The sequence below is a fragment of the Seriola lalandi genome, unplaced genomic scaffold (genome assembly GCF_002814215.2).
Source record: "Seriola lalandi dorsalis isolate HSWRI2012SDOR001 ecotype SW California unplaced genomic scaffold, Sedor1 jcf7180002054691, whole genome shotgun sequence".
NCBI lineage: Eukaryota > Metazoa > Chordata > Actinopteri > Carangiformes > Carangidae > Seriola > Seriola lalandi.
Window position 1 is genome coordinate 782,269 of NW_019525244.1, and position 26,394 is coordinate 808,662.

A 26,394-nucleotide genomic window follows, 5' to 3' on the forward strand; every position below is an offset into this window, starting at 1 on the left:
GCTCATAATGACAATGTTGTCTTGCTGATGTTTAGCAGGTAATATTAAACATATTCACAGTCTTACATTAATGTGTTAGCATGCTAACAATTGCTAATTAGCATTAAACACAAAGTATAGCTTAGGCTGATGGAAATGCTAGTTTTGCAGGTATGGTTTGGTCATAAAGGAAATTTTGACCTCTTGATGGAGTTCAGGAAAAGTTGTTAAGATATTGAAGTTTGGAGCAAAGTGGTGGACCAGCCAGAGAAACAAGCTTAAGGCCATGCTGCTAACGTAGTTAAAAACAGGTTAGAAATGGAATCGGTGTGTAATATCCAGATAATATACTAATTTTTACGTTAAAATGCCAACCAGTAATTTTTTGGGAGTTACAAGAATTTTCCCAGATGTAAAAATCTACAACATATAGTGAGATTGGCTTTCACTAGCTAGTATAACACAAGGTTAGCAGGGTCCTGTAGCTTTATCTCGGTGGTTCAGTGGCTCCAAACCAGTTCATTGTTATTGTGTATTGTTGTGTGACCAAAGCTGGCTCAAACTTTATGTTAACCACTGCTTCCTTCTCTCTTAGAGCGAAAAGGTAAAGAGTCAGCAGCCATGAAGGCAGACCTGCTGAGGGCCAGAGATATGAAACGATATATTAATCAGCTGACAGTTGCTAAGAAACAGTGTGAGAAACGGATCCGCCTGCTCGGTGGACCAAACTATGAAAACAATGAAGAAGGAGGGGGTGATGACGGTGATGAGCCTCAAAGTCAGAAGGTTAGACTTATTGTGTGTTACGTGTGTGGTATTTGGTTGGAAAAAACTATTTAAATATTGAAATTTTTAAAGAACTTCGCAAACCATGCACCATTTTTCAGATTCCTTTTTAATAGTGAATGACATATTCTTATTTGGTTGAGGGTTTGTACTTTGGATTAAAGTACGTGCCATTAACTTTACGTTTTGTTTTTTTCTCTCTCCCCCAAATCCAGATTCTCCAGTTCGATGACATCTTGTGTAATCCAGGTTACCGGGAGCATTTCAGAGTTTACATGGAGAAAGTTGATAAAAGAGCTCTGATTAGCTTCTGGGAACTGGTGGAAACACTGAAAACTGCCAACAAGGTAACCTATACACACATTCCTGAAGGTTTAGCCCAACACTGCTACTAATATATGGTATTAGAATAAAAGTAATATAGTAATGAGGCTCACTGTTTTCACACAATAATGTAAAACATTGGTCCTGGTTTTCCTTGAACACTTGCAGTATTGCCAGTGAAATGCAAGGTGGATATTTCTGTACTGTGAACTCAGTGGTATAGGGCAGCACATTAATGCAGTGGAAGAAACTAATAAGTAAGTGCTAATTTGTTTGTTAATGTGTGCGTTTGACAGAATGAGGTGCCCCAAATCGTCGGGGAAATCTACCAGAAGTTCTTTGTGGAGAGCAGAGACATTCCAGTGGAAAAGTTTCTTCTCAAGGAGATCCAACAGAGTCTGGTGGGGAACAGAGGAACACAAGTCTTTGTTAGGCTACAGGAACAGGTAACTGCTGCGTTTGTTACTACCTAACTGTAACTATCTCTAGCTATAGTGGATGGCAGCTGATGTCTTCCTCATAAATATCAAAATAACTCATGGGAAAACAGATTCTAAACCCAGAAAAGGGATGTGGAGCTTTGCTCATTAAAGGTGCAAGTAACAACTGTATACTTATGTTTCACAGTTTTCAAGATGTCCTGCAATGACAATAAAGCACTTCTCTTACTCTCATTCATCCTCTAGGTTGCTGAGACGATGAGAGAACGTTATTACCCCTCCTTCCTGGTTTCTGACCTCTACGATAGGCTGATCAGACGAGACGAGACGCACAGCCAATCACAGTGTAGCACAGAAGAAAAGGATGAAGGGGTCAGAAACACATACACAAAGAGCACATGTGCATCATCATATTGCTTCACTTTTTTGTGTAGTTTTGTATATGTCTGCAGGCACATCAGTCTTTATTGTCTTTTTGTATCTTGTATTTGTATCTCTCTGTGTGTAGTGCCAGGGTCTAGACGGAGGAGAGGAAGTGTGTGATGAAGGCAGTAAAGGAATCAATGAGCAGGCCAGCTATGCTGCTACTAAACTCCGACAACTCTACGACAAACTGGAGTACAAGCGACAGGCCCTGGGCTCAATCCAGAATGCACCAAAACCAGACAAAAAGGTAGAATTCACAGCAGGTTGCACCAAACACACAAACACAATATCAAAATTAGTAATAATGAGTAGAAATATTCAAATTGCAGCATGACCGCATACCTGCTCTTGCACATTTGTATACCACCTTACATTCATCTTAATGTCATTTCTTCATTTAACTATGATTTGCATTCTGTTTAAATGTGTCTCTTGTGTGGGTTTATAGATAGTGAGCAAACTAAAGGAGGAAATCGGAGCCATGGAGAAAGAACACAGTGAACTGCAGCAGCATATCACCAGGACAGACTGGTGGTGTGAAAATCTGGGGCACTGGAGAGCTGCTATTACTACTGCTGAGGTAACTATAACTTCATTCATCATATGAAAACACTAGCTGGCTTCTTATACTAATGCTGAAGAAACTAGCCAGCCACAACTAAGGGAGGCACAGGAAGGCTCTGATGACACTTTTTCTTCCACTTGGCATCGAACCTGCTTTTAGGAGGATCAGGCTGCTATCAGAGCACAGAATACATTAAAACACTTCAGATGCAGAAATGTACAGTGATGCATTTGACCTTGTTAACAGTAAAGCATGGTGTGCCTGCAGTCCACACGGAACAACTATACATCTTGTACATGGATAAAATCAGCTTGTGCAAGCAAATCAGACAGAGTCATGCATCTGATATAGTAAAATGAGTGTCCCACACACTGGTTAGTTGCTGCTGAGATAATTAATTTTAACCACTCTCATGTGACTTGCTAACTGAAGATGATTTCATGGCCCCAGCATAAGTGTATGAGTGCTGAATTAAGTATACCAACATGTGCAAACTCACAGCTGTATAGACTATAGACTATCTTGTGAAAGTGTCAAGACATTACTCAAGTCAGTGTGTTGTGGAAAAAAGAACAGAACAACAAATAAATGTAATTTAAACTACAAAATTTGAGGTTCTTACACCTTATAAAACTGTTAATCGTGTAGTCACTTAGACACTTATGTGTTTAACTGTGCGTGTGTGTGTGTGTACTTCAGGCAACAGAGGAAGGTGGTGAGACAGTAGCCTGTTACAGTGTGTGTGTTAGCCTGGTAGAAGGAGAAGAGACAGCCAACAGTCGCTGGAATGTCCAGAGGAAACTTACTGAATTCCAGATGCTGCACCGCAAACTCACGGAGGTAACACCACACTGAACATGCATACGTATGGATATGTTTCCTTTCCAAACATCAGTGATCTGTTTTTATTGTACTTTATGCTTATACTGCATTACCACGAGCTGAGAAATTGCTGTTTTAATGACTCACCGCTCTTCCACATTAGGACAAACTGTATGTCACTGCAGCATTGGGGAAGAAACTCCCTATACAGCACTACAGTAGAGAGACTGCTCGCAGTGTTTATTGATTTTATGATGGATTTATTGCAGATTACACGCTACACAAAGCAGACATTGGCGTCTACATCCCTCTGTGATTAAATGATTTCACTGTATCACCACAAATTGGTTTACATAGTGTTTCAGTTAGTAATTATACTGTTGATGTTCTGTATATTTCCTCATGCAAAATAATGACGTTTCAAAACCTGTAAACAGTTAGCAGTAATGTGGTATGCCTTTCATTTTTGTAAAATGACATTTTAAACTGTCTGTCCATCTCTCTCTATTTCTCAGTGTTTTCCCTCATTGAAAAAACTCCAGTTACCATCACTAAGCAAACTTCCCTTCAAATCCATTGACCAGAAGTTCCTAGAAAAGAGCAAAACTCAGCTCAATGCCTTTCTCCAGGTAATTTATGTTACTTTTAGCCAACTGCATATAGATATCTCTGTTTTGTTGCTAGCTAGTTTTCATATACTCTCAACATAGTATTCAACATGCCCAGGTGTTAAAGCTGCTTCAGTTTGATTTTTAATATCAAATTCTAATTTCATTTATTTTTTAATTATTTGAACTACTCCACAATCTCTCCACATTCCCCATGGCAACTGGACTGTTAGGGTCCAAGACTGAAGAACACCGCCCAGCACTATGCTAATACTGCCTCCCTCTGGTTCATAATAGCAGCTAAACACTGGTGATGATGACTTCAGCTCTCTGTGTGTGTCTTCGTAGCGTCTGCTGACGGATGAGCGATTGTGCCAGTCAGAGGCTCTCTATGCGTTCCTCAGCCCGTCTCCAGAGCATCTCAAGGTAACTCATATCTCATTCTTGCATTTTAAAGAACACAAGACATCTAATATATTGCTGTCACAATGTCAAACACACAAATATGTATTATTTAGAAAAAGTTCTTCCTCCTCAAAGCTTGTTGTCATATTCTAATAAAATTTTTACATTTACCTTATATTTATTACAGTGCATACATTTTATAGTGCAGACCGCATCAATAAGCTTTGTTTGTTCATTCAGCTCAGGCCTATCTGAGCGTTGGTATGATTCCATACATATAGTGATGATATCTTGTTCAATGTTTATAGGTGATGTCAATCCAGAAGAAATCGTCTTTCTCTCTGGCCTCCTTCCTGGAGAGGCTACCTGGAGACTTCTTCTCCCATACTGAGGTACACACTCATGGCATCACTGCTGAAGCAACATTACAGTGTGGTAACTCTTAGCACTCTCATGGTCTCGCGTCCGCTATTGGATTTCATGTGCTGTGTGTAATTGTTGTCTGTAGGAGGAGGCTGACGATGATAGCGATCTGTCAGACTACGGCGATGAGACAGATGGGAGGAAAGACGCACTGGCTGAACCCTGCTTCATGCTCATCGGAGAGATCTTCGAACTCAGAGGAAGTGAGTAGTACGCTGCTCTCATCTTTTCACAGTTACATTTATATTTTTATACACAACATACAAATAATGAAGTGTAACATGAAAGAGGCAGAGGCCTATATGAAGAAACTAGAAATATATCTCTGGTTAACAAAGAGGTTACACCTTCACTGTTTTTGTTTTAGGTACAGTTAGCTACTTTCTGTCTTTTTGGATCAATATCATGAATTTTAATGGAGGGGGTCTGTCTGTCTGTCTGTCTGTCTGTCTGTCTGTCTGTCTTCCTGCTCAGTGTTTAAGTGGGTGAGGAAGACGCTAATTGCACTAGTCCAGGTGACATTTGGACGAACTATCAACAAGTAAGTAGTAACAAGTTATGTTTTGATTTGATAATATCTATCCATATAATTACTTTTTTTTTTTTTTTAATTGAATTTGAACCAATTTTTTCAAAGACATTTTTTGGCCATTTTTGGCTTTATTACAGTAGGGACAGTGAGAGAGAGACAGGAAAGTTAGGGGAGAGAGGAGATGACATGCAGCAAAGGGCCTGAATCAGATTCGAACCCAGGCTGCTGTGGTAAGGACTGAGCCTAAATGGTATACGCTGTACCAGGTGAGCAACTGGGGTGCCCCCAAGTTTGAATCCATTTGAATGCAACCTACATTAGGAAATCATCACTGTTCCTCTGCCAGCTTATTTGGTGACTATAACAGTTTACCTCAAATTTGTTGTTGTTATAATACAGACAGGTGCTTTTTAAAAGGCAACAAACTTTCTGGTATTTATTGACAGATTTTAGACTGGACCTCAAGCCAGTATGTTGGTGTGTTTTGTTAACCTTTCTATTGTGCTAGAGATGACAACTGTGTGAACACTTGCACTTCACCGAATGTTCTTCTGAGATCAGCTGTGAGGCTAACACCTTCTATGCTTCATTTTAGACAGATCCGGGACACAGTGAACTGGATATTTTGTGAGCAGATGTTGGTGTGTTACATCAGTGTGTTCAGGGATACCTTCTGGCCCAATGGGAAGTTGGCACCACATGTCAAGGTCCGAACTGACTCTGAACGCAGTGAAACTAAGGAACGGGCTCAACAGAAACTACTTGACAACATCCCAGGTATGAATATGTGTAAACATGACTTTAAACTGCAGACTGCTGTTTTATTCAGGGGTGTGTTGTATGATGATCAAAAACATCAGCAATCAATTTACCACTTAGAAAACATGTGAAATACAGGTGTTCTGACCTCTTTACTTTATTTGATCTCTTCCCTCAGATGCACTAGCAAATTTAGTTGGCCAGCAGAACGCCCGCTATGGAATCATCAAGATCTTCAATGCCCTGCAGGAGGCTAGTGCCAACAAACACCTTCTCTATGTAAGAACAACATTTAATATGTTTTATTGCCATTGTCATAAAAACAGATTTCATAATATGTAATTGCAGCTGAAATTTTAAATTATTTTTTTTTCCTGTGTCTGTTAGGTGTTGATGGAAATGTTACTCAAGGAAGTGTGTCCTGAACTCAGCGCAGAGGTGGAAAACATCTGAACACACTCAACACACACAGTCTGGATGAAACTGAGGCTCCGCTGGTTCATCTGTTAGGCCTCTCTGTAGCTGACCAATCGTACACTGCCAAGCTAGACAGGGAGATGGCCTTTTGGTTAAACCTCAGACAGAAAGCAGCTGTGTTAGTCAGAGCTGAGACACATGCTGATTCTATTGGTAGAACTTTGCTGTGAAATGATGAAAAGCTGGGCTGACACCACACTGAAGAGGGCGGACATTTGACTTTGTTGTGGTACAGATCTAAATTTGTCTGAACGGGGAGAAACCACATGGAGTCTGACTTCTTCCAATTTAGACACCAAGTCTAACAAGACCGATCACATTTGTACCAGAATGATCACATGAACACAAGAACAAATATTTTGGACATTATGTGACCCACGTCTGCAGTTGTCTTTTCTTATTTCATTAGCACTGAAACATCAGATCTATACCACAACAAATGTAATCTTTTGTTCCTGTGTAAATCATGACGGCCTATAAATTGCAAGGTAGAGTAACAGTTTGTGAGAGTAAACAACTTGATTGTTTGGTCATCATTGTCTAGAGCTGATAATCTACAGACCTTGATTAAAAACAGCAAACAAAGAAAGTTGAAGTTCAGATTCTCTGTTGCCCTCTACAGTCAACCAGTGTGTGTCATCACCCACGGACCTCTGAACATTCCTCCTACACACAACCTGAGCAACAACACTTGTGTTTTGTGATTCTTGTTAAGGCTTATAATTGTGCAATATAATGTCATGTAAAAGTCATTGTGATGATTTTATTTATGATTATTATTGATAGATTTTATTTTTACCAAAAATTGTTTAGAGAGAGTTTATATAAGCAATAAATTGCAAACAAAAAATTGATGTGGCATTTTTTTTTTCTTATAATGGTCAAAGACTAAAATATTAGCCCATATATTAATATTATAAATATCATACTAGTGATTTTTTTTTAAATATATTAACCTATTTTCTAACATTCATGTATAGAATGGAATAAATTTAGTTTTACGTTTAAATTATCTAAAAAAAAAAAAAAAAGCTTGCTAATACCACTAGAGACTAAATGGATTAATAGGACTAATCCATGACCCAGTTTTGAATGCGGTTGGGGCTTCATTTCTCTCTTCCCACAAACAACATAATAGTGTGACTGCAAAGGTTTTTGGCTTTAACAGTTCACTTGACGTGAATGCAACATGTGTTCCCCGAAGGGTGGGTTGAGTCTAAAGAGGAGGTGGGCTTGAACAACAATTACCTCCGGTAACAAGCGATGTTTACTGCTGAGCCGTAATCCGTCTAGTTAGAGAAGGTATGTGGCAAAAGACAGGAAGTACTGGACTATGCTTTCAAAATAAGAGCGTACATTGTGTCACTTAGGGGAAGAACACTTGGCTCTACACAACATTTCTCCTTCTAACCTTGGAAGCCATGGGTACTTGAAGGTGACAAGATGCATGTGCACACAGAATGGTAAGAAGCAGGCTACACAGGCTGCCATGGCAATGTCTTGCACACTAGCAACATGGTAGGTAAACATGGCCATTGGTATAACATCAAAGCTTTGATCAGCTTCACAAAAAAATGTTGATTTGTACTGGCTCTGAAGTATAGATGGGAATCAGTCGACACAATAGTATCATAATATATGAAATTGTCATAATGAAAGTTATACACAAGAGGTGACATATTTCATGACAGCCATCCAAACTGTCACAATATCTGTGAAAATAAAAACTTCTTAAATAGTGTAAAGAGCAGAAACCTGCCTGAATTATGAAATAGCTTTTTTTTCTTTTTTTTTTTAAATTTCAGATTCCAGAAATTCAAAATTGAAAGTGCATGAAACCCATTTAACACCTAAAGCCACACCTCAATGCTCTGACTTACATAAACAGTATAAACAGCTGAATTATAAAACTGTTAACAAGGGTGGACCGAGTAGCGCCTTTTCTAACACGGGCTTTTATTTTGACGGTTGAACCCGGAAGTACTGCAGCATTGTGATGAACTTCTTTGTGGTCTTCGGCTCAAAAGGCACCGCCAACGTTTTTAAGCTAGCTAACGCTGCCTTCTTCGGCAACGTCATAATCAAACCCCACTGAACGGTAGGTTTTGTTTAATGTTAACTGCAGTAAAACTCATGGTTACTATAGGTAGCTAACGCTAGTTGGGGAGGTGCTGGCCATTAGCTAAGGTAAGCTTTACTAGTTTTTGTTATTTGCTATACTTTGGGTTTACCTTTCATTTATCAAGGCTAACAGGCTAGCTAACTGAGTCTATGGTTACTCTTAACTAACTACACAAGTATATTCCGCACAATTTGTTAAAGTTACTATTAGTTGTCATAATTACACAACGGCATTGGTATTATGATGACCGTTAAGTTAACGTTATCAAGGAAAGTGACGCTATCGTGTTCATCATGGTTGCCTAACAACAGAAAATTAAAGAGACAGTATCATTACCAACTTAGCTGTGAATCAATATGGTTCCTAGGGAAGGATCTATATGTAGAGCCGACTGACGTGTATTTGACCCCATGCAGTAATGTTGTTTTGGCATCAGCTGAATAGGGTCATATTAGCGTCTCTGGTACATGTGGCCACTATTTCTGCCCTGTGCTTCAAAAACATAAAATTCAATGGCACCTAAGACATTATTGAAAGGCTCAAACCTTTCTTGGATGCATCAGCTCCACAGATAATACACCATACAAGTGAACTGCAAAGTGTACCACACCAGTACAAAATGGATAATATGTTTTCATTCCAGCCTGTAGACGATTGAGTTGATGGTTAGTACTCTGACTTACTTAATTAAAGAGGAGGAGCTAATTAGTGAGATGACCTCCCTTAGTGTTTGGTTGAGATAAAGCCTGTATATATTTAGCCCTCCATGGCAAACAGTCGAGCACCCTTCATGAAGCTTTTTGAAGCATATTAAATAATAATCCGTAATAAAAGTATCAAATTTACATCTTGGAGTCTTTTAACATTTACACTGATTTTAAATTAAGCTGTCTTTGCAGTAGTGATGAATGTAAGCAAGCATGGCGTTTTGTGTTCTCAGCTGGGTTGTACTACTTTGCCAAATGGAGATGGATGATGAGCTGGAGAACTTCATCAGAGAGCGGAAGGCAAGAGTGGCTGAGGATAAAGCCAGTCTAGATCAAGACCCTCCTTACATGGAAATAAAGGTGTGTCTGCATGATGATTGCTAAGTTATCGGTTATGAACTGGTTCACTTCTGATTTATTCTGATAAATTCTTACGTATATGACTACGTTCTATTTAAAGCCTTTAGTTGTACTCAATAATATTTATTTATTTATTTATTTTATTTATTTATTTATTCATTCATTCATGCCAAACACCAAAACGCTACAAAAACCATAAAACATTCATACATTCAAGGCATACAACATTAAACAGTACATTAAAGTGTACACGTGAACAAACAGCAACAATAACTTGAATTTCGAATAAATGAAATAAGAAGACTATATCAAAGAGAAGCCAAAATGAGACAATTAACACAAGGTAAGCAAGAAGGGCTAGAGGTATGATGCACAGCATGTCAGAATTTTGTAGATTTTGTTTTTCCTCTCTTCTTTATTTCTTCCTTTCATTCCCTCCCTTTTCCCTTCTCCTTTATTTCTTTCTTTTCCCCTCCCCTTCTTTCTTTTTCGTATTCCATATTTTTAGTAGTGTTTGGGGGGGTACATCGTCTCAGTTGTGATGGAGTGTTGTTTATATTTATTTGTTTGGAAATATAAAATTATAATAGAGTACTGGGATGACCCTTTTGTAGTGATCCCAAATATATATATATATTTTAATGCATGATCTTCCTCTACTTTTGACTGATAGGCAAGACCCCAAAGAGCCTGTGTGTCTACTGTTAAAGAGAACATCCCTCCCAAGTCTATTGCACAGGGGAAAGGTACAGTACATGACCACATTTCCCTCCTTTTAATCCTTATTGTTTTAGACCTTAAGTCTAATAGTAACGTATGAAGTTTCTTGATGTCATATGAACAGTGTGTGTCAGGTTAGATGTTTGTTTAAAATGGCAGTTTTAGCATGAAACTCTTCACCTTGTGTATCTATTAAATATTAATGGTTGTGATTTGTCAGAGGAGAGTTCTAGTGTGGGTCTACCACTCGGTGTGGAGTACGAGAGGAAGAAACAGAGGCTGCAGCATGAGCTCCGTATGGACTACAGGCGCTACATGGCTCAGGTGACTCAGACTTACCTATTTACCAATGTATTTGGCTGTAACAGACGAGCTTGGAGGTCAGTTAATTTTTGTTGTTTGTTGTTTATCTGGCAAGTTTTTCATTCCAGTTTTACATTGGGCTAAATTTTTGATACAGATGTTTTGTAACAGAAAAATTCCAAATATTAGGGCGGAAGTACTTGTATTTTTGGTCATATTGTATTATATGCTTTAAATGCAGAGGTCCACTGAAAACATGTTGACTGTAGTAAGAGCTTTGTGTGGTGTTTGCATTTCATTACTGAAACACAAACAGAAGCTGTGATCCAGGGCTGGATCCAGTGAAATCAGCATTTCTAGGCTGAGAGTATGTTGTGTCGGGCGAACAGTACTTGTCCTATTTCAAAGACCCCTCCAAATGAGGTCATGAAAAGAAGCAGCCCTTTGTCAGTGTCTTGGGACACAGTTGGTATATCCTTTGCAGCTCTCAGTATCCCTTAATCCATATGGTGTTCAGGTATCTTCAGCAGCTTGTACAGTCTGTAAGTATCACATCACCAAGTTGTGTTTACCAGGTATTTGAATTCATCAGGTGTCAATCATGAAAAAGCTACTGCAGGATGTAATTAATATGGAAACCCAACATAAACCCCACTCCTTGTTAAGGACATGTTGTTAATCAGTGTTATGGGAGGAAAACAAAGTATATAAATATAGTATATCTATCATTAAAGGAGCTATTTGTAAGATTTGCTATTGCTACATAGTAAACGTTAGCATTAACAGCTTACTAGTTTACATACCAGTTTAGAAGAAATGTTGCAAGTTCAGCATCAAACTTAATTACTTTACTCACCAAGCGCTGTCCCCAGCAGTGGGGACTGGCACTCTTGTTTGGCTTCGATATCTATCACTTCTTTTCTTCCTCTGAAGTTAGCCCTGGCCTGGTTGGCCTGTCCCTGTAGTGTAGTGCTGCTCAGAGGGCATATTATAACCTTTTCTATTGTAAATGCAAAGATATCTGAAGCTCTTGGCAAGACTGGTAGGCTGTTAATGCTAACGTTGTCTATGTAGAAATAGCACAACTTACAAACAGCTCCTTTAACCTGGAATATTGAATGTATTAAAGTTAAATATCACAAATTGCACTGTAACGTTGAGTATCATTTACAGAGATATTTTACTGGTAGGTATAATTGAAGATCCATTCTTTGGGTTGGGGCTCAGCTATTTGCTCCTTCAGGTTTAGATTCCAGCTGTAACTTGTTGCTGTACCTTGATGGTAACGTTTTATTTTACAGAAAAAACACTTTGACCATGCAGAACCCGGACCATTAATTCACTTTGATAACAGGAGGTCTGTAAAGGTAAATATCTCTCTTTATTGACTTAAGTATCTCCGGTAATTTGAAAAAAAAATTGTCTTTGGCCAGACGGTATAATTGTTTTTCCAAAAACCTGACTCAGTTGCTGGAATATCACAAATTTAACTAAGAATCTTCACTGTTTTACTAAGAACTTCCTCATTATTACTGGATAGCTGCTACAATATATGTCAGAACAGACTAAGAAATAAAGAATCCTAGCACTAACGTTCTCATTCATTCTTTATGGATTATGATTTAATGAAAGATCCGAAAGGCCTCTGTGTTTCCCAGGATGTAGACAAAACACAGTTCAGGAAGATTGTGAAAAAGGGTAGTAATAACTATTGTCTGGAGCAGTGACTCTCAACTAGGGGTACTTGAACCCCAGGTGGTTGTTCTGCAGTTGCCAGGGGATAGTGGGCAGATCTAGGTCAGGTACAATAAATTGCAGTTTTGATTGCACCCAACTTGATATTCATGCTTGAAACAGTCTATGTGTACCTGATTATAGTAACTTCACACCCTATTTCTTTTATTAAACATGCATTGCCCGTTACAATCATGTTTCCTCTAGCAACACCTGCTTGGAGACCAGACGGGTGTTCTTCCCAAACAGCGACCCTCGTCATGGAGGGATGCAGCCACGCTGACAGAGGACAATATGGGGCTGCAGAGGGCTCTGCGCCTCGCTGAGGTTAAGACCCTCTATCCTGAGGAGGAAGAGGAGCAGTTATCACTGACTCCAAGGCTTCATGACAGGCTGGGGAGGCCAGTGGACCAGGACTCAGAGGAAGAGGAATACTTCAAGGAAGAACTGGAGCTGATGGAAGGCAGAAGGTGCAGACATATGGGGATAGAGGCCAGTTATCCTAAGAGAAGAACCAATAAGACGGATGGCAGGTTTGTGGGGGAAATTAACCATTGTGTCTTTGTGTGTATGTTAAGCATGTCATAAAATGGCATTGTTTGTTTTTATTCATTCATTTCTTTCAATCTTTTTTACTTGGCTTTTCACAGGGAGAAGAGAGAGAATCCTGCAGGTTTTGCCCGAGAAGGCAGGAGATTGAGAGCACTGACCAAAAATGATGATGCTGAGTTTGCTACTGGCCTGATAATAGGTTAAAGGATGTTTTACATTTTGCAACTGTACAGATATCAAAGGTCCAGCATTTGATTAGCATTCATGAATGCACAAATCAACTTGTTACTTCTGAAAGAATAGTTCATTAAGTTATTGTCTAGTAAAGACAAAGACTAGTTTTTTTTTAATCAGTTTTCTGAAATGATGGATTATAATTTTAAAATATTAAAAAAAGCTAACTAGCTTTTGCCAAACTATTGAAAGAAACGATAGCCTCTTTGTAAATGTTGTCCCATCATTTCAGGAGCAGTTGATACAGATGAGGCTTTGCAGAGGAGTAAGGAGCGCTACAGACAGGAGCTGCAGGAGCAGATAGCTGAACAGCACAGGAACAAGAAAAGGTAATTTGTCAGTGATCTTTGTCCAGGTCTTACCTTGTACATGAAAAGACAATGTTAAAACCATCTTGGCAACATCTAATGTACCTGTCAAGAATCTTGTATCCTCTTGAAGTGTTATTGAGCAAAACATTGAACCTCTGCTTGCTCATTTCTTAAACACTCCTGTAGATGTCATTAAATGCTTAACATCTGTAACTCATGTAAAACAACAGTATATGTGTGTCCTTGTTGCAGGGAGAAAGATTTGGAGCTGAAAGTTGCTGCGACGGGGGCGAATGATCCTGAGAAACAGGTCAGCTGGCATCTGACAACCAACTCTCATTTACTTTTGGTAAAATAATTACTTTTTAAGATCTGTCAGTGGATACAAATTCTCAAATTCACTGACCTTTTATTATTTTACCCTCATCCATCTTTGAGGAACATAATCTGTGAAGGATGGTCTGCCAGCATGAGTGATATTTTTATTCAAAGAAAACTATCTAGGCACTTTTTAAAATCTAAATAATCTATTGGTTGTTCAGAAAATTGAATTGTAATGTAATGGGAATTAATTTTTAGTATACAGTGTTATTGTGCTGCTAATGCTATTTCAGTTGATCCTGGAGTATCAGTAAAAGATGTTTGTCTATACTTACTTACTTACTTACTTACTTACTTACTTACTTACTTATTTATTTATTTATTTATTTATTTATTTATTTATTTATTTTCTTTAATCCACAAACCAGCCAGACCGAATCAGACAGTTTGGACTGAGCAGGAGAAAAGATCCTCAGGTTTTGGAGCCTTCAGCAGCAGGAGAGAGTGAACTATCATCCAGAGGTCCACCTCATAATGAGAAGATTGTAGTTAGAGAAAGAGAGGTGCCTCCTCCAGAGCAGCCTCATGTAGCCTTCCAGTCCCCCCTGCTGGAGTACAGCTGTGCTCTGGGCCTGGGAGGAGGAGGTTTGTCTCCCAGCAGTCAGCCTGCTGCCCCCTCCTTCTCCAGAGCCATGGACACTCCCAGGTATACCTTCACTTTTTAACCCTTGCATATCTTTAGCTGTTATGACTATGAAATGTTCAGCTCAATATGATCTTATCGTCATACATAACCACAGCCAGAAAAATAACATCTACAGAAAGATCTGGATTTGCAAATTGTTTTTTGTCTCCAGGATTCCTTTGTTCCATCCACATCCTCCCTCAACACTCAGTGAAGCTTACAGGAGCCCGTATGGAGAACCTCATCACTGCTGTGGCACTAGAAACCTGCTTGACCCAAACATGGCCTACTGTAAGCACTGGTTTCCTCTGTTAAATGGGATAAATATGGTTTTAGTGAATATATTGGTTGTAGGCTATACAACATTTTTTTACATTCAGCATCATCATACTTTTAATGTGTAATCTTTCTGTACAGATGGTCATTTATCTGTTCCTGGTGCCAGCCTTCCCATGTCCTACTGGAACGTACCACCAGGTGGAGGTGTGCCCAGCCAGTTTGGTAACCATAGCCCTCACAGCCAGCACAGTGGAAGCAGCTTCCCTGAGCCACCGATACAGTAAATCTCTCCTCTTCACTTGTATGTTGGCCTGGAAAGCAGGGTGAGAAAATAATTAACAGCTAACATCCAGGTGTCAGAAAATTTACCTGCTTTACCAGCACATTGATCATTTGGTGCTCCTGTCAACTCAACACAAGTCGTGTCAGTGAAAGAAATAGTTTTGCAGCATATGCTTGTGAGCAAAATAAAAGAAGACAATTGTGTACCCTCTTGTAATTTGCCAAACAGGATGGACAAGGCATTAGCACATGTTTGTGTCACTTAGGGTGGCATTTTAATGCCCCATATATTGGAGTAATGTCTAGTAGAAATAATGGACCTGCTAGATGCTGTTTTAGTGAGAGAGGGATATAATAAGACACAGTAACAGGATATTCTTATTAAAACAGTAAAGCAAACTTCATGGTCAGATGTGAGTGCTCTGATTCTGTATCTTTCTTTACAGGCCCAGCAATGAAGCTGCTACTGTAGACTCGCAGGTCAGGGTTTTCCCCTCAGAGAGATCCAGGGCAACCAGGGAGAGGATATTGAGCTACAGAAATGCTCTCAAAGAACAGGTAAGTTGATTAATTTTGAATCTACATTATTACTATTTTCCTACATTGGGTTACTGCCCCTACCACCATCATCATCCATTAGAAGTACAATTTCTCTTTTAAAATACAAGAAACTATAGTCCTAATTTATGAATGTATTATGGTAACATATCCAACAAGTTGATCAATGAATGTGCTTTTTGTCAAACTAAGACTAAAGGAGAGCAAAATGTTGTTGTATGTGGATTAAACTGAATTAATCAGAGGGAACATCATTAAAACACCAGACAAGAACCTCTTTGTTCTTTCTTAGCATTTCAGTGAGAATACTGACTGTGGTCTTCATTTTTAGTTGTTCTTTGAAAGTTGATTTTTAAAATTTTGTATCACATAGACTGAAAGATTGGGCATTTGGGCTTTGATTGTTATCACATTGTAACCTTTATTGTATAGAGTAGGTTGTGTATGACCAGTATCATCTTGGCACAGGTCCTAGGTTGGAAACAGCACTAGCAGGGAGTCAAAGCAAAACTAGAAGCAGATAACTGGCAGAAGAGTTTAATTCACTGCATCCTAGTCTGTGATATGTTGGCAGGACGCTTCCAGGAGAGGGAGCAGCAAGGTTTACAACAAGGTAAAATAGATCTAGTTAAGACCAAAAAGATATTGTGTAAGTTAATTACCTGCTTAGAAATGTGTTTAATAATAGAGTTGGCAGTAGAAGTGTTTGTGAGATCCCCCTGTATTCAGGTGTTGCTTCATGTGGCAGTACCACCTCAATCCCATCCCACTCCCTCCTATTTTCCCTCTAAATAAAGCAACAAAAATCCTCTCTACCTTTTTCCTCCGCTTGTTGGCTTTGCAAAGGAATCATGAAAGACTCTCATAAATCTTTTCCAGCTATTCACTGTTTACTTTGGTTGCCATGTTGTATGTACAAATATGTTTTGGAACTGATGGTTCATGAGCTGCATCTGCAGCCTCCTTTTTATAACATGTTATAATTAAAACAAAAGGTTAAAATGAACTTGCTACATTAAATCTCAAATTTTAACAGTTGTTTTGGCATCATGATCATACCATGTTACTGAAATTTATCTCTGACAGGTTATGACTGTTGGCTAGGTTTTTATATATTTGGATTTACACAGGAAGTATCTTGGAGACTTTTTTTTTTTTTTTACAGTAACACAGTTCACTAAACGCAATATAATTATTTTTGATCACCAAGGCTTTCTTAATGCATGACTGGGTGAGCTGGAGATGATTTGTATTTATACACAGCAATGAGAAATGCAGATACTGCTGCGAAGAAAATTGGCTACTGATAAAACACTCTGAAACTTTAAGATTTTTATCATCTGAGGATTTTGATGTAGCTGTGAAAATACTGTTCTGCAGATCCAGGAGCAACAGGAAAGGAGGCGTCTGGAGGAGGAGGAGAGGGAGCGTTATGAGGCCCAGATGGAGGCTGACATGAAGAACCACCAGCCGTGGGGTCGAGGTGGAGGAGGAGCCCCTCTCAGAGACAGCACTGGAAATCTCATTGGTAGGTGCCAATGTGTAGTTTCTTTTTTTTTTTTTTTTTTTTTTTTTTTTTTTTTTTTTTTTTTTTAGAAAAAACAACGCCTGTACAAAGGATAACTTGCTCTTCCTGTTGCCCAGCCGACCTCAACCAGATGCACAAGCTGAATGAGGAGGCCTACAGCAACCCGGAACAGTGGCAGAGGAGAGCCACGTCTGTCATGACAGCACGGCAGGCAGAGCACCCTGACCCCAACAAGAGGGTCTCTGGTACTGTAGCAGAGTGCAGTATCCATGACTCTAGAGACAGGATCTCTGGTACCGTAACCAGATTTATTCTTGATTCATTTAGCAGCGTTCTGCCATTAGAATAGTTTTGGCATCACATTTTAGTTTTTAGCAGCTAGGATTATAAAGGTCTTATGGATGGGGCTCTGATAAATGTTTTATTGCTATGGTGACTGCCAAGACATTAACATTGATATTTTGATCATGCTTTCCACACACTCACAAAGCACTGCAAAGGACAAGGAAACAGACTGACACTAAGTGCTACCTCTATGAATGTCTGTAGCTCATTCAGGTCTACATATTTGTTTCTCAACTGAGAAAATAAAACTAGCACTATGACACGGTAGTTAAGGTCTGTGCTACATCTTCTAACAGTCACATCATTGGCTACAAGTCAGTGAGGTTCTTTGGTCTGAACTCACAGTTGAATTTCTTCATCTTTTCCTCTTTGTAAAGGGTTCACACATGTCCAAACCCCCCAGTTTGCCAGAGGCAATGTGTTTGCCAACCAGCCCACCCAGCACCAGCTCCAGGAGCAGGACAAGTACAAAGCTTACCTCAAACAGCAGGTATGGCTTCAAACAGCTGGTGGTACTTCTGCGGGCTGTGTTTGTATGGTGGGCTGTCTTGTCCAGCATCACTCCTGCTGGCAGCTGACCACGTTTTAGGGATTGTGCTCCGTAGAAAACTGTGCTAGCCGCTTGTGGAAATAGTGCAAGTAAATTTGAGTTCACCAGGACAAACCAGAAAGAGTTTTGTTTCCTGCCTTGATAGAAACTTGCCCCAGCCTGCAAATAAAAGTAGCATGGGGTTGTTTTAATGGGTTTATGTTGTCTTGTTAATTTGTATTTGTTAACAGATTGAGGAGAAAATGCGTAAAAAGGCAGAGGAGAGGGAGCGGACCAGAATGGAGGAGGAGAAGGAGGAGAAGAGGCTGGCGGAGCAGAGGGCTCGCATCCAGAGGGAGTACGAGGAAGAACAAGAGAGGAAGAAACGAAAGGAAATGGAGGTATGGGGCTAAAGAACAGCGCCATGGGCAGGGTTTGCACCTGCTTTTTATACAAGGCTACAGCAAAATAGTCTATATCCATCACTGCCTTCTTTTTTCCTTGTATTTCTCTCAGCAAAAGGCCAAGAATGAAGAGCTAGTTCAGCTTGCTGAACAGAGGAAGAAGGAAGTGGACAGGAAGAAGAAAGAGGCAGAAGAGATGGAGAACGCAGCACTGAGGAGGCAGTATGAGAGGGAGAGGCAGGCTCGGGTGGAGGAGGTTAGTTCAATGATGCCTCCATCACACTACAATTTTAGTAACATTAAAAGTTAGTCTGAATATTATTTGATTATTATTATTATTATTATTATTATTATTATTATTATTATTATTATTATTGATTATTTAATTAATTACTTTTTTTTACCACGCTAGTGTAATTGTTATAAACTTATCATATGGTAATCTAACCAGTAGATTTCCAATACAAGCTGTGTAATTTTGGTCAATATGAGAGGATAAAACATCTTCTTCATCTCCTCCCTGAGACCAACATTTCCTATTCTCCAGAAGAAAAACATCAAGGATGATGAGCCATCTGATCAATTGTTGCCTCAGGTCTTACTGTTCTGGTTTAAGTTTCCTCAGCTTTACATTCTTTATTGATCAAACTGAAGGGAAGTAATCAAGACAAAACCTTCAAACTGTTCAGTCGATTGGATACAAATAGTAACAAGGGACATTCTAGTTAACTGTAATGTAGTGAATGGGTGACTGTTTTCTCTAGGTCCACAGGGAGCCTTCGCCTCCAATCCCCACCCTGCAGAAGAAACATGGGCTACATCAGTACACCCCCAGACCCCCCACTGTTGACAGCCAGCATTCTACTGCCCCCCTGTCTGTGAGTCTCATATATATATATATATATATATATATATACATACACACACACACACACACACACACACACACACATCACAAGCGTCTCCACAGGTATTCCTACACGTCTAAGAAATGTGGCTCGTTTTTGTTGTTTTCGAGAACAAAAAACTTTCTTTCTCTGTATAACAGAGGATGTTTTCTCAGCAACGTCGACCTAGGATAAATAAAGGTTAATGATGTGTTCTCTCTCCTGCTGGGTATTTCTTTTCATACCTTTGTCACTCATCTCTCTGTGTTTCAGGAGCGCTCTTTGTCTGGTCTCCAGTCCCCTCCTGTCCCTGCTTGTAGGAACCAGCTCCGAGCCGCAGGTACTATATACATGCACACACATACACACTTTACTTGGATCAATATGTGTCAATTAAGATGAGTCATTTGAGCAAACACCACAAATCTACAGTGTCTTCGTTCCGCAGGGGTCGTTGATTGTTCACATCTGTGATATTATGTAGTTGTTGAAGGTTTGTACTGAGAATTGGTATTTTTGTGTGCATGTGTTCAGGTGATCAGCGTGATGTGTTCAGTGAGCTGTCAGCTTTGCGTCGGCAGCTTCGCAGTGAACAAAAACGATTGGAGGGTCGTCTGCAGCAGGGCGACTGGGAGGAATTAGACTCTCCTCTGAGTGACAGGTCAGACCTGGCAGATGCATCACTCTGGCTGATTTATCAATGTGATAAATAATATTTATATTTATCTGATAAATAATATTTATCACATTGAGTGCAGTGTTTTGTTGACATATTTATAGGTCCCTTACCTTCATGCTGATACATGGACCTGACTACAAGTTGGAGATGGTTGTGGATCCACCTCCTGTACATTACATGCTTAGATATTTGCTACCTGTGACAGTGGGGCTGATATTGTTTTCACCTTGTGAATTTTGTGTGTGTCTGTGTCATCATGGCAAAATGTTGTCCTGGGAACTACCACAGATGTGGTTTTTCAGTACTGTGGCAGGTGTTTATATGTCTGTCTGTGGACAGGTTTTGTCACAACGATCAAAACTTTTAACAGATGTTTAGTTGTGATCAAAATGAAGGCTGAGTTTGAAGATGGGTGTGGTCTGACCCTTTGACTACTCAGTACACAAATGGGCAAGACCACAACATGCCGACAGCTGTCGCGGCTGGTGTGATACCATCGCAAAATGGTCTCTAGTTTATTTCACTTCCCAAACAGGAATACTTGTACACCAAAGTAATTGGGAAAACAACAGAAACTGCAATTTGTTAAAAATTCAGTCCTCATATTGAGTCAGCTGGAACACTTGAACACCATGTGTGGAGAGTACACGTGAACTAGTGAGCAAAGAAGTTAAAACAGTTATTTTAGACGGATAGCTAAAGATAATGGATAAGCAACTCAAATAGTTTAAAGTGATGGATTAATGGTTGAAATTGATAAAAGTGATGGATAAATGATGAAAAAGCTGAAACTAATTGTTTAACATTTAAAATGGTTTTTACTCTGCTGTGACAGACAAATGCTTACACAGAAAACTGAGTCACTGTGTTTTTACTTGTCTTAATTTGTCCAGGCTTCGGGAGCGTCCCCAGGTGGATGTGTTTGACATGGCCAGGCTGCGGCTCCAAGCTCCAGTCCGAAGGCCCAACTCCAGAAACATGGAGCCTAAAAACTTAATGCGAATCCACGACTCCCTTCAGCTCAAATACACAGGTAGTTGACCACTTTTAGAATTCTTAGTTGCACTCCACTACAAGTTAATGTTATCAGCCATAAGTGTTTGCTATGTGCATTTGTGACTCAGAAGGGAAGTCAAGGCTGGGCTCCAGTGAGGTTCCAAAGCTGGAGGATGTAGGTGTGACCATCAAGAGGAGGCACGACTACAGGGATCCATATCACCAGCTCAGCAGCCAGAGGTCCACAGTTCAGGATGGTTAGAGCTCTTTATCCTGTTGCAGTTGTTTCACTGAAAAGACTTATAAAAGTTTATTTTTGTTTACATATGTTTTTCTAGGTTTACAGTTGGACATTTATTTTCTAATGTGGGTGTTGAAGATCATTATACCGTTTATACCTGGTGACCTGTATCTTGACAGTGAAACCTGATCTACGAATGTTTGCTTCTATACCTTGTATAGTATGAAAACAAAAGAAGGTTAAAAAATTAAAAAAAAAAAATGTCCTTCTTGTGTCACAGATTATTTTGACCTGTCCCCACCACAGCAAAATGATTATCTGGTGAGTTGAAAAGAAATGGTTTGATTTTAATAATTCATTTTTAAATTGTCTACATGGTTTATAAACTGTATCCACTAACTGTAACTATTACAGATGAGTCATGAAAAGAGTTGTGTGTATTTTGCAGAGTGTGATGGGAAGATCTGCAAGAGGTTCTCTGCTGGAGTCAGAGAGTGCGTTCATTGGTAAGACCACCATTAAATCAAGATGTGCAACTCTTTTTCCCACCATTTTTATTTGAATGATTCAATACTGATTAAGATTCCAAGACTGATCTTTGCATTTGAGTCTTTTCTCAGTTAACATGTACATCTGTTTTAAATGTTCTGTGTATGCACTGGTTACTTCTTGTAAGTGGTTCAGTTAGGACCACATGATGTATAAAATGTCTACTTTGTGGAAATCATGCACAAAAAGATTATTTTAAATCAAAAAGTATCATGGATGATACCTGCTATAGGAACTGCATTGAGTAATGACAGTTTCTGTTTTCATAATGAGATCTTCTGTCAGACCATCCTACCCAAACACTGGCTCTTAAATGTCAGTTGTAAAGCTCAAATCATGTTTGTTCATCTAAAACAACCTTACAGGAAACAGTTACTTAAATGTACCTTAAACAAATTTAGATCTATAACATATTTGTTTAACAATGAAGGACAGATAATTCAGCTGTGATAATTATTTAAGTATCCAGTATCAACAGGATGACGTAAATATAAAGGAATGGAACCAAGAGGGAAGACATGTACTGTATCTTCTATGTTTGTGTAGAGATGCCTTGGGCTTATTTTTCTTTTTGATTGTGTGTGTGTTGAGACCCCCTAGGCGATGCCTTTCCAGTGCCCCGCACCCCAGAGTTTGAGAAGACCCCCCACCTGTCGGCCAGGGAGAGGAGGAGGCTGGCCAAACAGTCACAGCATCTTCAGGTTCTCTGCTTAACACACCACCACACACATCACCTCACACCTTTCTGACATGTGTTATGGTGTAGCCTGTGAGCTTAATAGCTACAATTATGTAAGCTACAACATTAATGATATTTTGAAATCATAAAGTCTTATTCTTTTGTCTTGTGGTTGGTTCAGGAAAGAGCTGCTTCCGTTGGCCAACGTGACGACTACTCAACTCACACGGGGAACAGGCTGCAGCAGGAGGTGGAGCAAAGGAGTGATGGGAGGAGCCGGGACAAAACAAGTCTTCTAATGGCTCTGAGTCGTCGTGGCAACACTGCAGGTGTGACTGGGAAAAAATGATTACTGGTGGTTATGTTTTGTGTAATTTATTTAAGTTTCATTGTAGGAAAACAAATATCAGCAAAGCAATTTTTCATGAAAGTAGTAGAGTATTTTTCATAGATGTCTGAATTAAAATTCTACATAAGAGCTTTAATGGGTTTCAAAAGCCCAGAGGTGATTATATTCAGCCACTATTCAAATAGCCATGGAAACTGTTTATTCTAGTTGGATAAAGAATAACATTACCATTATTATGCAACAAATATTTGTCCACATACCAAACGCAGTGGATTCTGCTGCAGTTCATGCAGGGTGATGCTGTAATAGAAAACTTGGCTTAATGATGCAGTGTGATACTTTAAGTGTTTGACTCTGTTTGTTTCCCTGCTCCTGTTCTTCAGGACCAGTGGATCTGTCTGATGACGACTCCTTCCCTCCTCAGTTTTCACTTCACAATCTTAACCACCAAAGCTCCGTAGAAACTGTCGCCACTGATCCCTGGATGCGGCCAGGAACATCGGACACACTTAAATGTTTGGACCGTCCATCGAGGAGGGAGCGGTTGGTGACATAGGACCCCGTTCCCTCAAGCCTGAGAGGTCCCAGTTGTAACAGACTCCGAAGTCTTTAAATGATGAGATTATGGTTGGTTTTAACTCATGAATGTCAGTATGAATGTCTGAAAAATGCCACCTACTATGTACTTTTTAAAAAATCATTGTTTACATCAAACAGTGACTCACATGTTCCCTAAATTATGTTTTAAATAAATTATTTTAATTATTAACTATGTATTTAGATTCTTTACATCCTTTGACAAGGCATCATTCATTCAGCTTTACAAAAGCTTCATTAGATTTTTTTCAACACATTACTTTTATGAAATGTAAGTTTTACGTAGTTGTCTGTATGTTAGATATGAGACTACAGCCAGCAGCCAATTGGCTTAGCTTAGCATAAAGACTGGAAATGGGGGAAACTGTTAGCCTGACTCTGTCCAAAAGTAACACAACTTGCTAACCAGCAGCTCCAAAGATGACAGCTTTACATGTTCTTTCACTTATGTTTAATCCATACACAAACTGAAGTGTGAAAATGTCAAGTTGTGGTTTTACATGTGATTTAGGTGCTGGACTGTTTCTTGGAAGGACACTGACTTCCTGACAAAATATAGTAAATAGTGTATTTTCCAAAATGTTTATCTCTTCCTTAAGAGTTGGCTTAAAGATTGTGAAACCATTATCTAACAACAAGAGATCACAACATCAAGCAGTGCTTGCCCATTTAAAGCTATAAATAGAATGATACTGAAGTGGAAGCAATATCGCTCCTCTCCATATGATTTACTGCCTACTAGTGGTGGCAGCAGGCTGGTGTCTCTGAAAGCTAGCTTGACTACCAGCCATTGTAATTAGTTCCTGTCATTTTTATGGGTTTGAAGGTGTCCCATTGGAAAAAGGCTGGGGTTTGTCAAGCGGACAGCAGAATGGGATATTTTTTGGGAGGTTTTTGCATCTGTATTGAGCTGTCCTTGACAGCTACTGTTCTATCAGTCTGGTTATGATGCAGCACGGGCCGTACACGTGCAGATGTGTGTGGAAACTAAACTTGCGCACTGAGCATTAGGAGACGGTGGTAGCAAGTAAAAGAACTAACTACACAGGGATTTATCATCTCTCTGCAAGATGTGCAGTAATATGAAAAGTCTGAGACAGAACATTGTTGCACAAGTATCGCAGCTCCTCTCAGGAAAAGCTCAGTACGTAGGTTGTGTGCATAGTGGCCGAGAGAGAGAGAGAGAGTGGTGTGGTTAGTGACTACAGCTAGCTTGTAACTTCTTCTAACTTCTCTATGAGAGTCAGAAGTTGGCAATATCGCTGTGAACTTATCGGTGCAATGTACTGTATGTGCACTTTAGGCTCTAGACCCAAACTGCTGCGTCTTCCCTTTGCTTCCCGACTACAGTCCAGGCAGGCAGGTAAATACAGGATTCTGCATATTGTCACTGGAGTGTGTCATTGTCAGTTGATGATAAATATTTTGAACAATACCATAGAATTTTGCGGATATTTTTCCTTTTTATAGTGCAGAGTTGTTTAGTGTCAGTTCAAAGGAATAATCCTAAAACTCCTTCAGCCAGGAAGGAGAAAGGTGAAGATGACCAAGCAGAAGCAGGAGAGAGACTTTCAGCAGAGGAAAGTCAGGCAGCACAAAATCATGAGACAGACAGGCTCTGAAGTCATGAGATTTACTACTGCTACTGTCACAAAAAGGTATGTTTTAGTTTGGTCCATATTGTTGTTGGACCACTAAGCACAGCGTGGGCTCATTCAGCTAATCATTTACCATTCTTTCCTTTAAAGCATGTGACAAGACCAGCCAGTCTGCCAATGGTGTGACATGGTAACAACTGTGAAACTTGTTTCATAGACGAGGAGTGATCTCCTTCATTCTGCCTTGTTTCAGTAGACTGGTGTATTTTGTAGAGGACACATTTAAATTTACCACAGGCCCATGTATGGGTTTTAACGTATGAAAGAACCAGGCTTGGGGCTATAAATGAATTCAGGGTTAATTTGCCATCTGTCGGTAGTTTTCAGCAGGTGCTAAAGCAGTGGAGGAGGGGAGAGTTAGCTGAGCTGATATCATGGTGATCTGCTTTGCTGGCAACCGCATGACTCAGGAGTTTGACACTTAAGAGTGACTCGGATGAGGCTGCGGCAACTAAATCAAAGCTATAACTCAAAAGTGGATTTAGTAATAGCTGAAAGTCTGAACATTATCAGGGATCTTACTGGCCCTAGAGTACTATGAAATTCATAACCGAGAAATGTCTGGATTCATTAATTGCATTGAATTTGTGTTAAGGCCAGGTGTTGTGGAAACCTTCCACTGTTTTAGAAAATCTGATTAAATCTGAATTTATAATGTGGTATTTGCAGTGCTATAATCTTAAACTTGCCCCCCTGAACTATGTGCATGTGCACTAAGCATGTTAGCATTTACCTCACCTGTTCCTAACATAGTGTGCCGCAGAGCTGCTAGCATGACAGCCGGCTTTCATTCATCTGAGTTTTACAGTGTTTGGAGCTTCCAGCTGAATGATTCCAGTTAAATGGCAAATATTCTCATATCCCAGTGAAATCTAGCGCAGACAGTCTCTAAGCAGTCATCACATTATTCTGTCTGTGGAGCAGCCCCAGGGTTTGTCTCTAAATTACAACCTCAACAATGTCTTTTTGGTGAAAGTAAAGACTGACACACATTAAAACTAAACTCTTATGATTATTGAGAGAATAGGTGAAAACCATTTTAGGGTCGTTTTTTTTTTTTTTCCCCCTCTTTGTGTAGAAAGGCCCTGGGAGCCCATCATCCACCGAACCAAAACAATTGAAAACAATAAAATGAAAAGCTGCAGAGCCTGTAGCTGTTTGTTTATCACTTGTCTTGCGGGTTTGATTTTCTGATAAAGTGCTACATGAAAGCAGAGCTGTTTACCACAGAAGTTCTGG

The 26,394-nt window shown here is 39.6% G+C and overlaps 2 protein-coding genes across 10 annotated transcripts in view; both read left to right on the plus strand.

Moving 5' to 3' along the window:
* snx25 (sorting nexin 25) overlaps nt 1-7,398 on the plus strand; it is an 18,968-nt gene extending 11,570 nt beyond the window's left edge. Inside the window, exons 8-22 of one of the 2 annotated variants that reach the window (XM_023423363.2) lie at nt 575-765; nt 981-1,112; nt 1,386-1,535; nt 1,776-1,901; nt 2,038-2,202; nt 2,404-2,535; nt 3,220-3,360; nt 3,858-3,971; nt 4,299-4,376; nt 4,664-4,747; nt 4,864-4,981; nt 5,253-5,319; nt 5,906-6,087; nt 6,248-6,348; nt 6,457-7,398. In XM_023423363.2, the coding sequence (XP_023279131.1) occupies nt 575-765; nt 981-1,112; nt 1,386-1,535; nt 1,776-1,901; nt 2,038-2,202; nt 2,404-2,535; nt 3,220-3,360; nt 3,858-3,971; nt 4,299-4,376; nt 4,664-4,747; nt 4,864-4,981; nt 5,253-5,319; nt 5,906-6,087; nt 6,248-6,348; nt 6,457-6,522 (1,847 nt within the window). In that variant the 3' untranslated portion in view covers nt 6,523-7,398. The other variant, XM_087178548.1, reaches the window with a different exon arrangement.
* A 1,145-nt stretch (nt 7,399-8,543) lies between these two features.
* LOC111667586 (centrosome and spindle pole-associated protein 1-like) lies at nt 8,544-23,669 on the plus strand. 8 transcript variants are annotated; one of them, XM_023423326.2, is made up of 29 exons: nt 8,544-8,644; nt 9,609-9,735; nt 10,409-10,481; nt 10,676-10,779; nt 12,060-12,125; nt 12,700-13,025; nt 13,143-13,243; nt 13,511-13,607; nt 13,842-13,938; nt 14,339-14,616; nt 14,768-14,886; nt 15,013-15,154; nt 15,603-15,714; nt 16,289-16,327; nt 17,095-17,242; nt 17,359-17,535; nt 17,965-18,077; nt 18,368-18,517; nt 18,633-18,776; nt 19,285-19,398; nt 19,681-19,747; nt 19,942-20,068; nt 20,980-21,119; nt 21,211-21,339; nt 21,604-21,644; nt 21,772-21,829; nt 22,464-22,573; nt 22,733-22,880; nt 23,284-23,669. In XM_023423326.2, the coding sequence occupies exons 2-29, from the start codon at nt 9,631-9,633 to the stop codon at nt 23,454-23,456; spliced, it is 3,498 nt and encodes a 1,165-aa protein (XP_023279094.1). In that variant the 5' UTR covers nt 8,544-8,644; nt 9,609-9,630; the 3' UTR covers nt 23,457-23,669. The 8 variants fall into 8 exon arrangements, with proteins under 8 accessions (XP_023279094.1, XP_023279098.1, XP_023279101.1 ...); XM_023423330.2 differs by having other exon boundaries at nt 21,214-21,339; XM_023423333.2 differs by having other exon boundaries at nt 17,359-17,487.
* Nucleotides 23,670-26,394: the final 2,725 nt, after the last annotated feature.

Excerpts from the sequence above, each read along its gene's own strand:
- LOC111667586 (XM_023423326.2), top strand. The coding sequence starts at position 9,631 with ATGGAGATGGATGATGAGCTGGAGAACTTCATCAGAGAGCGGAAGGCA. Across the intron at positions 13,939-14,338 it reads CCAACTCTCATTTACTTTTG|CCAGACCGAATCAGACAGTT; the intron begins GTAAAATAATTA and ends TCCACAAACCAG. Across the intron at positions 20,069-20,979 it reads GACTCTCCTCTGAGTGACAG|GCTTCGGGAGCGTCCCCAGG; the intron begins GTCAGACCTGGC and ends TAATTTGTCCAG.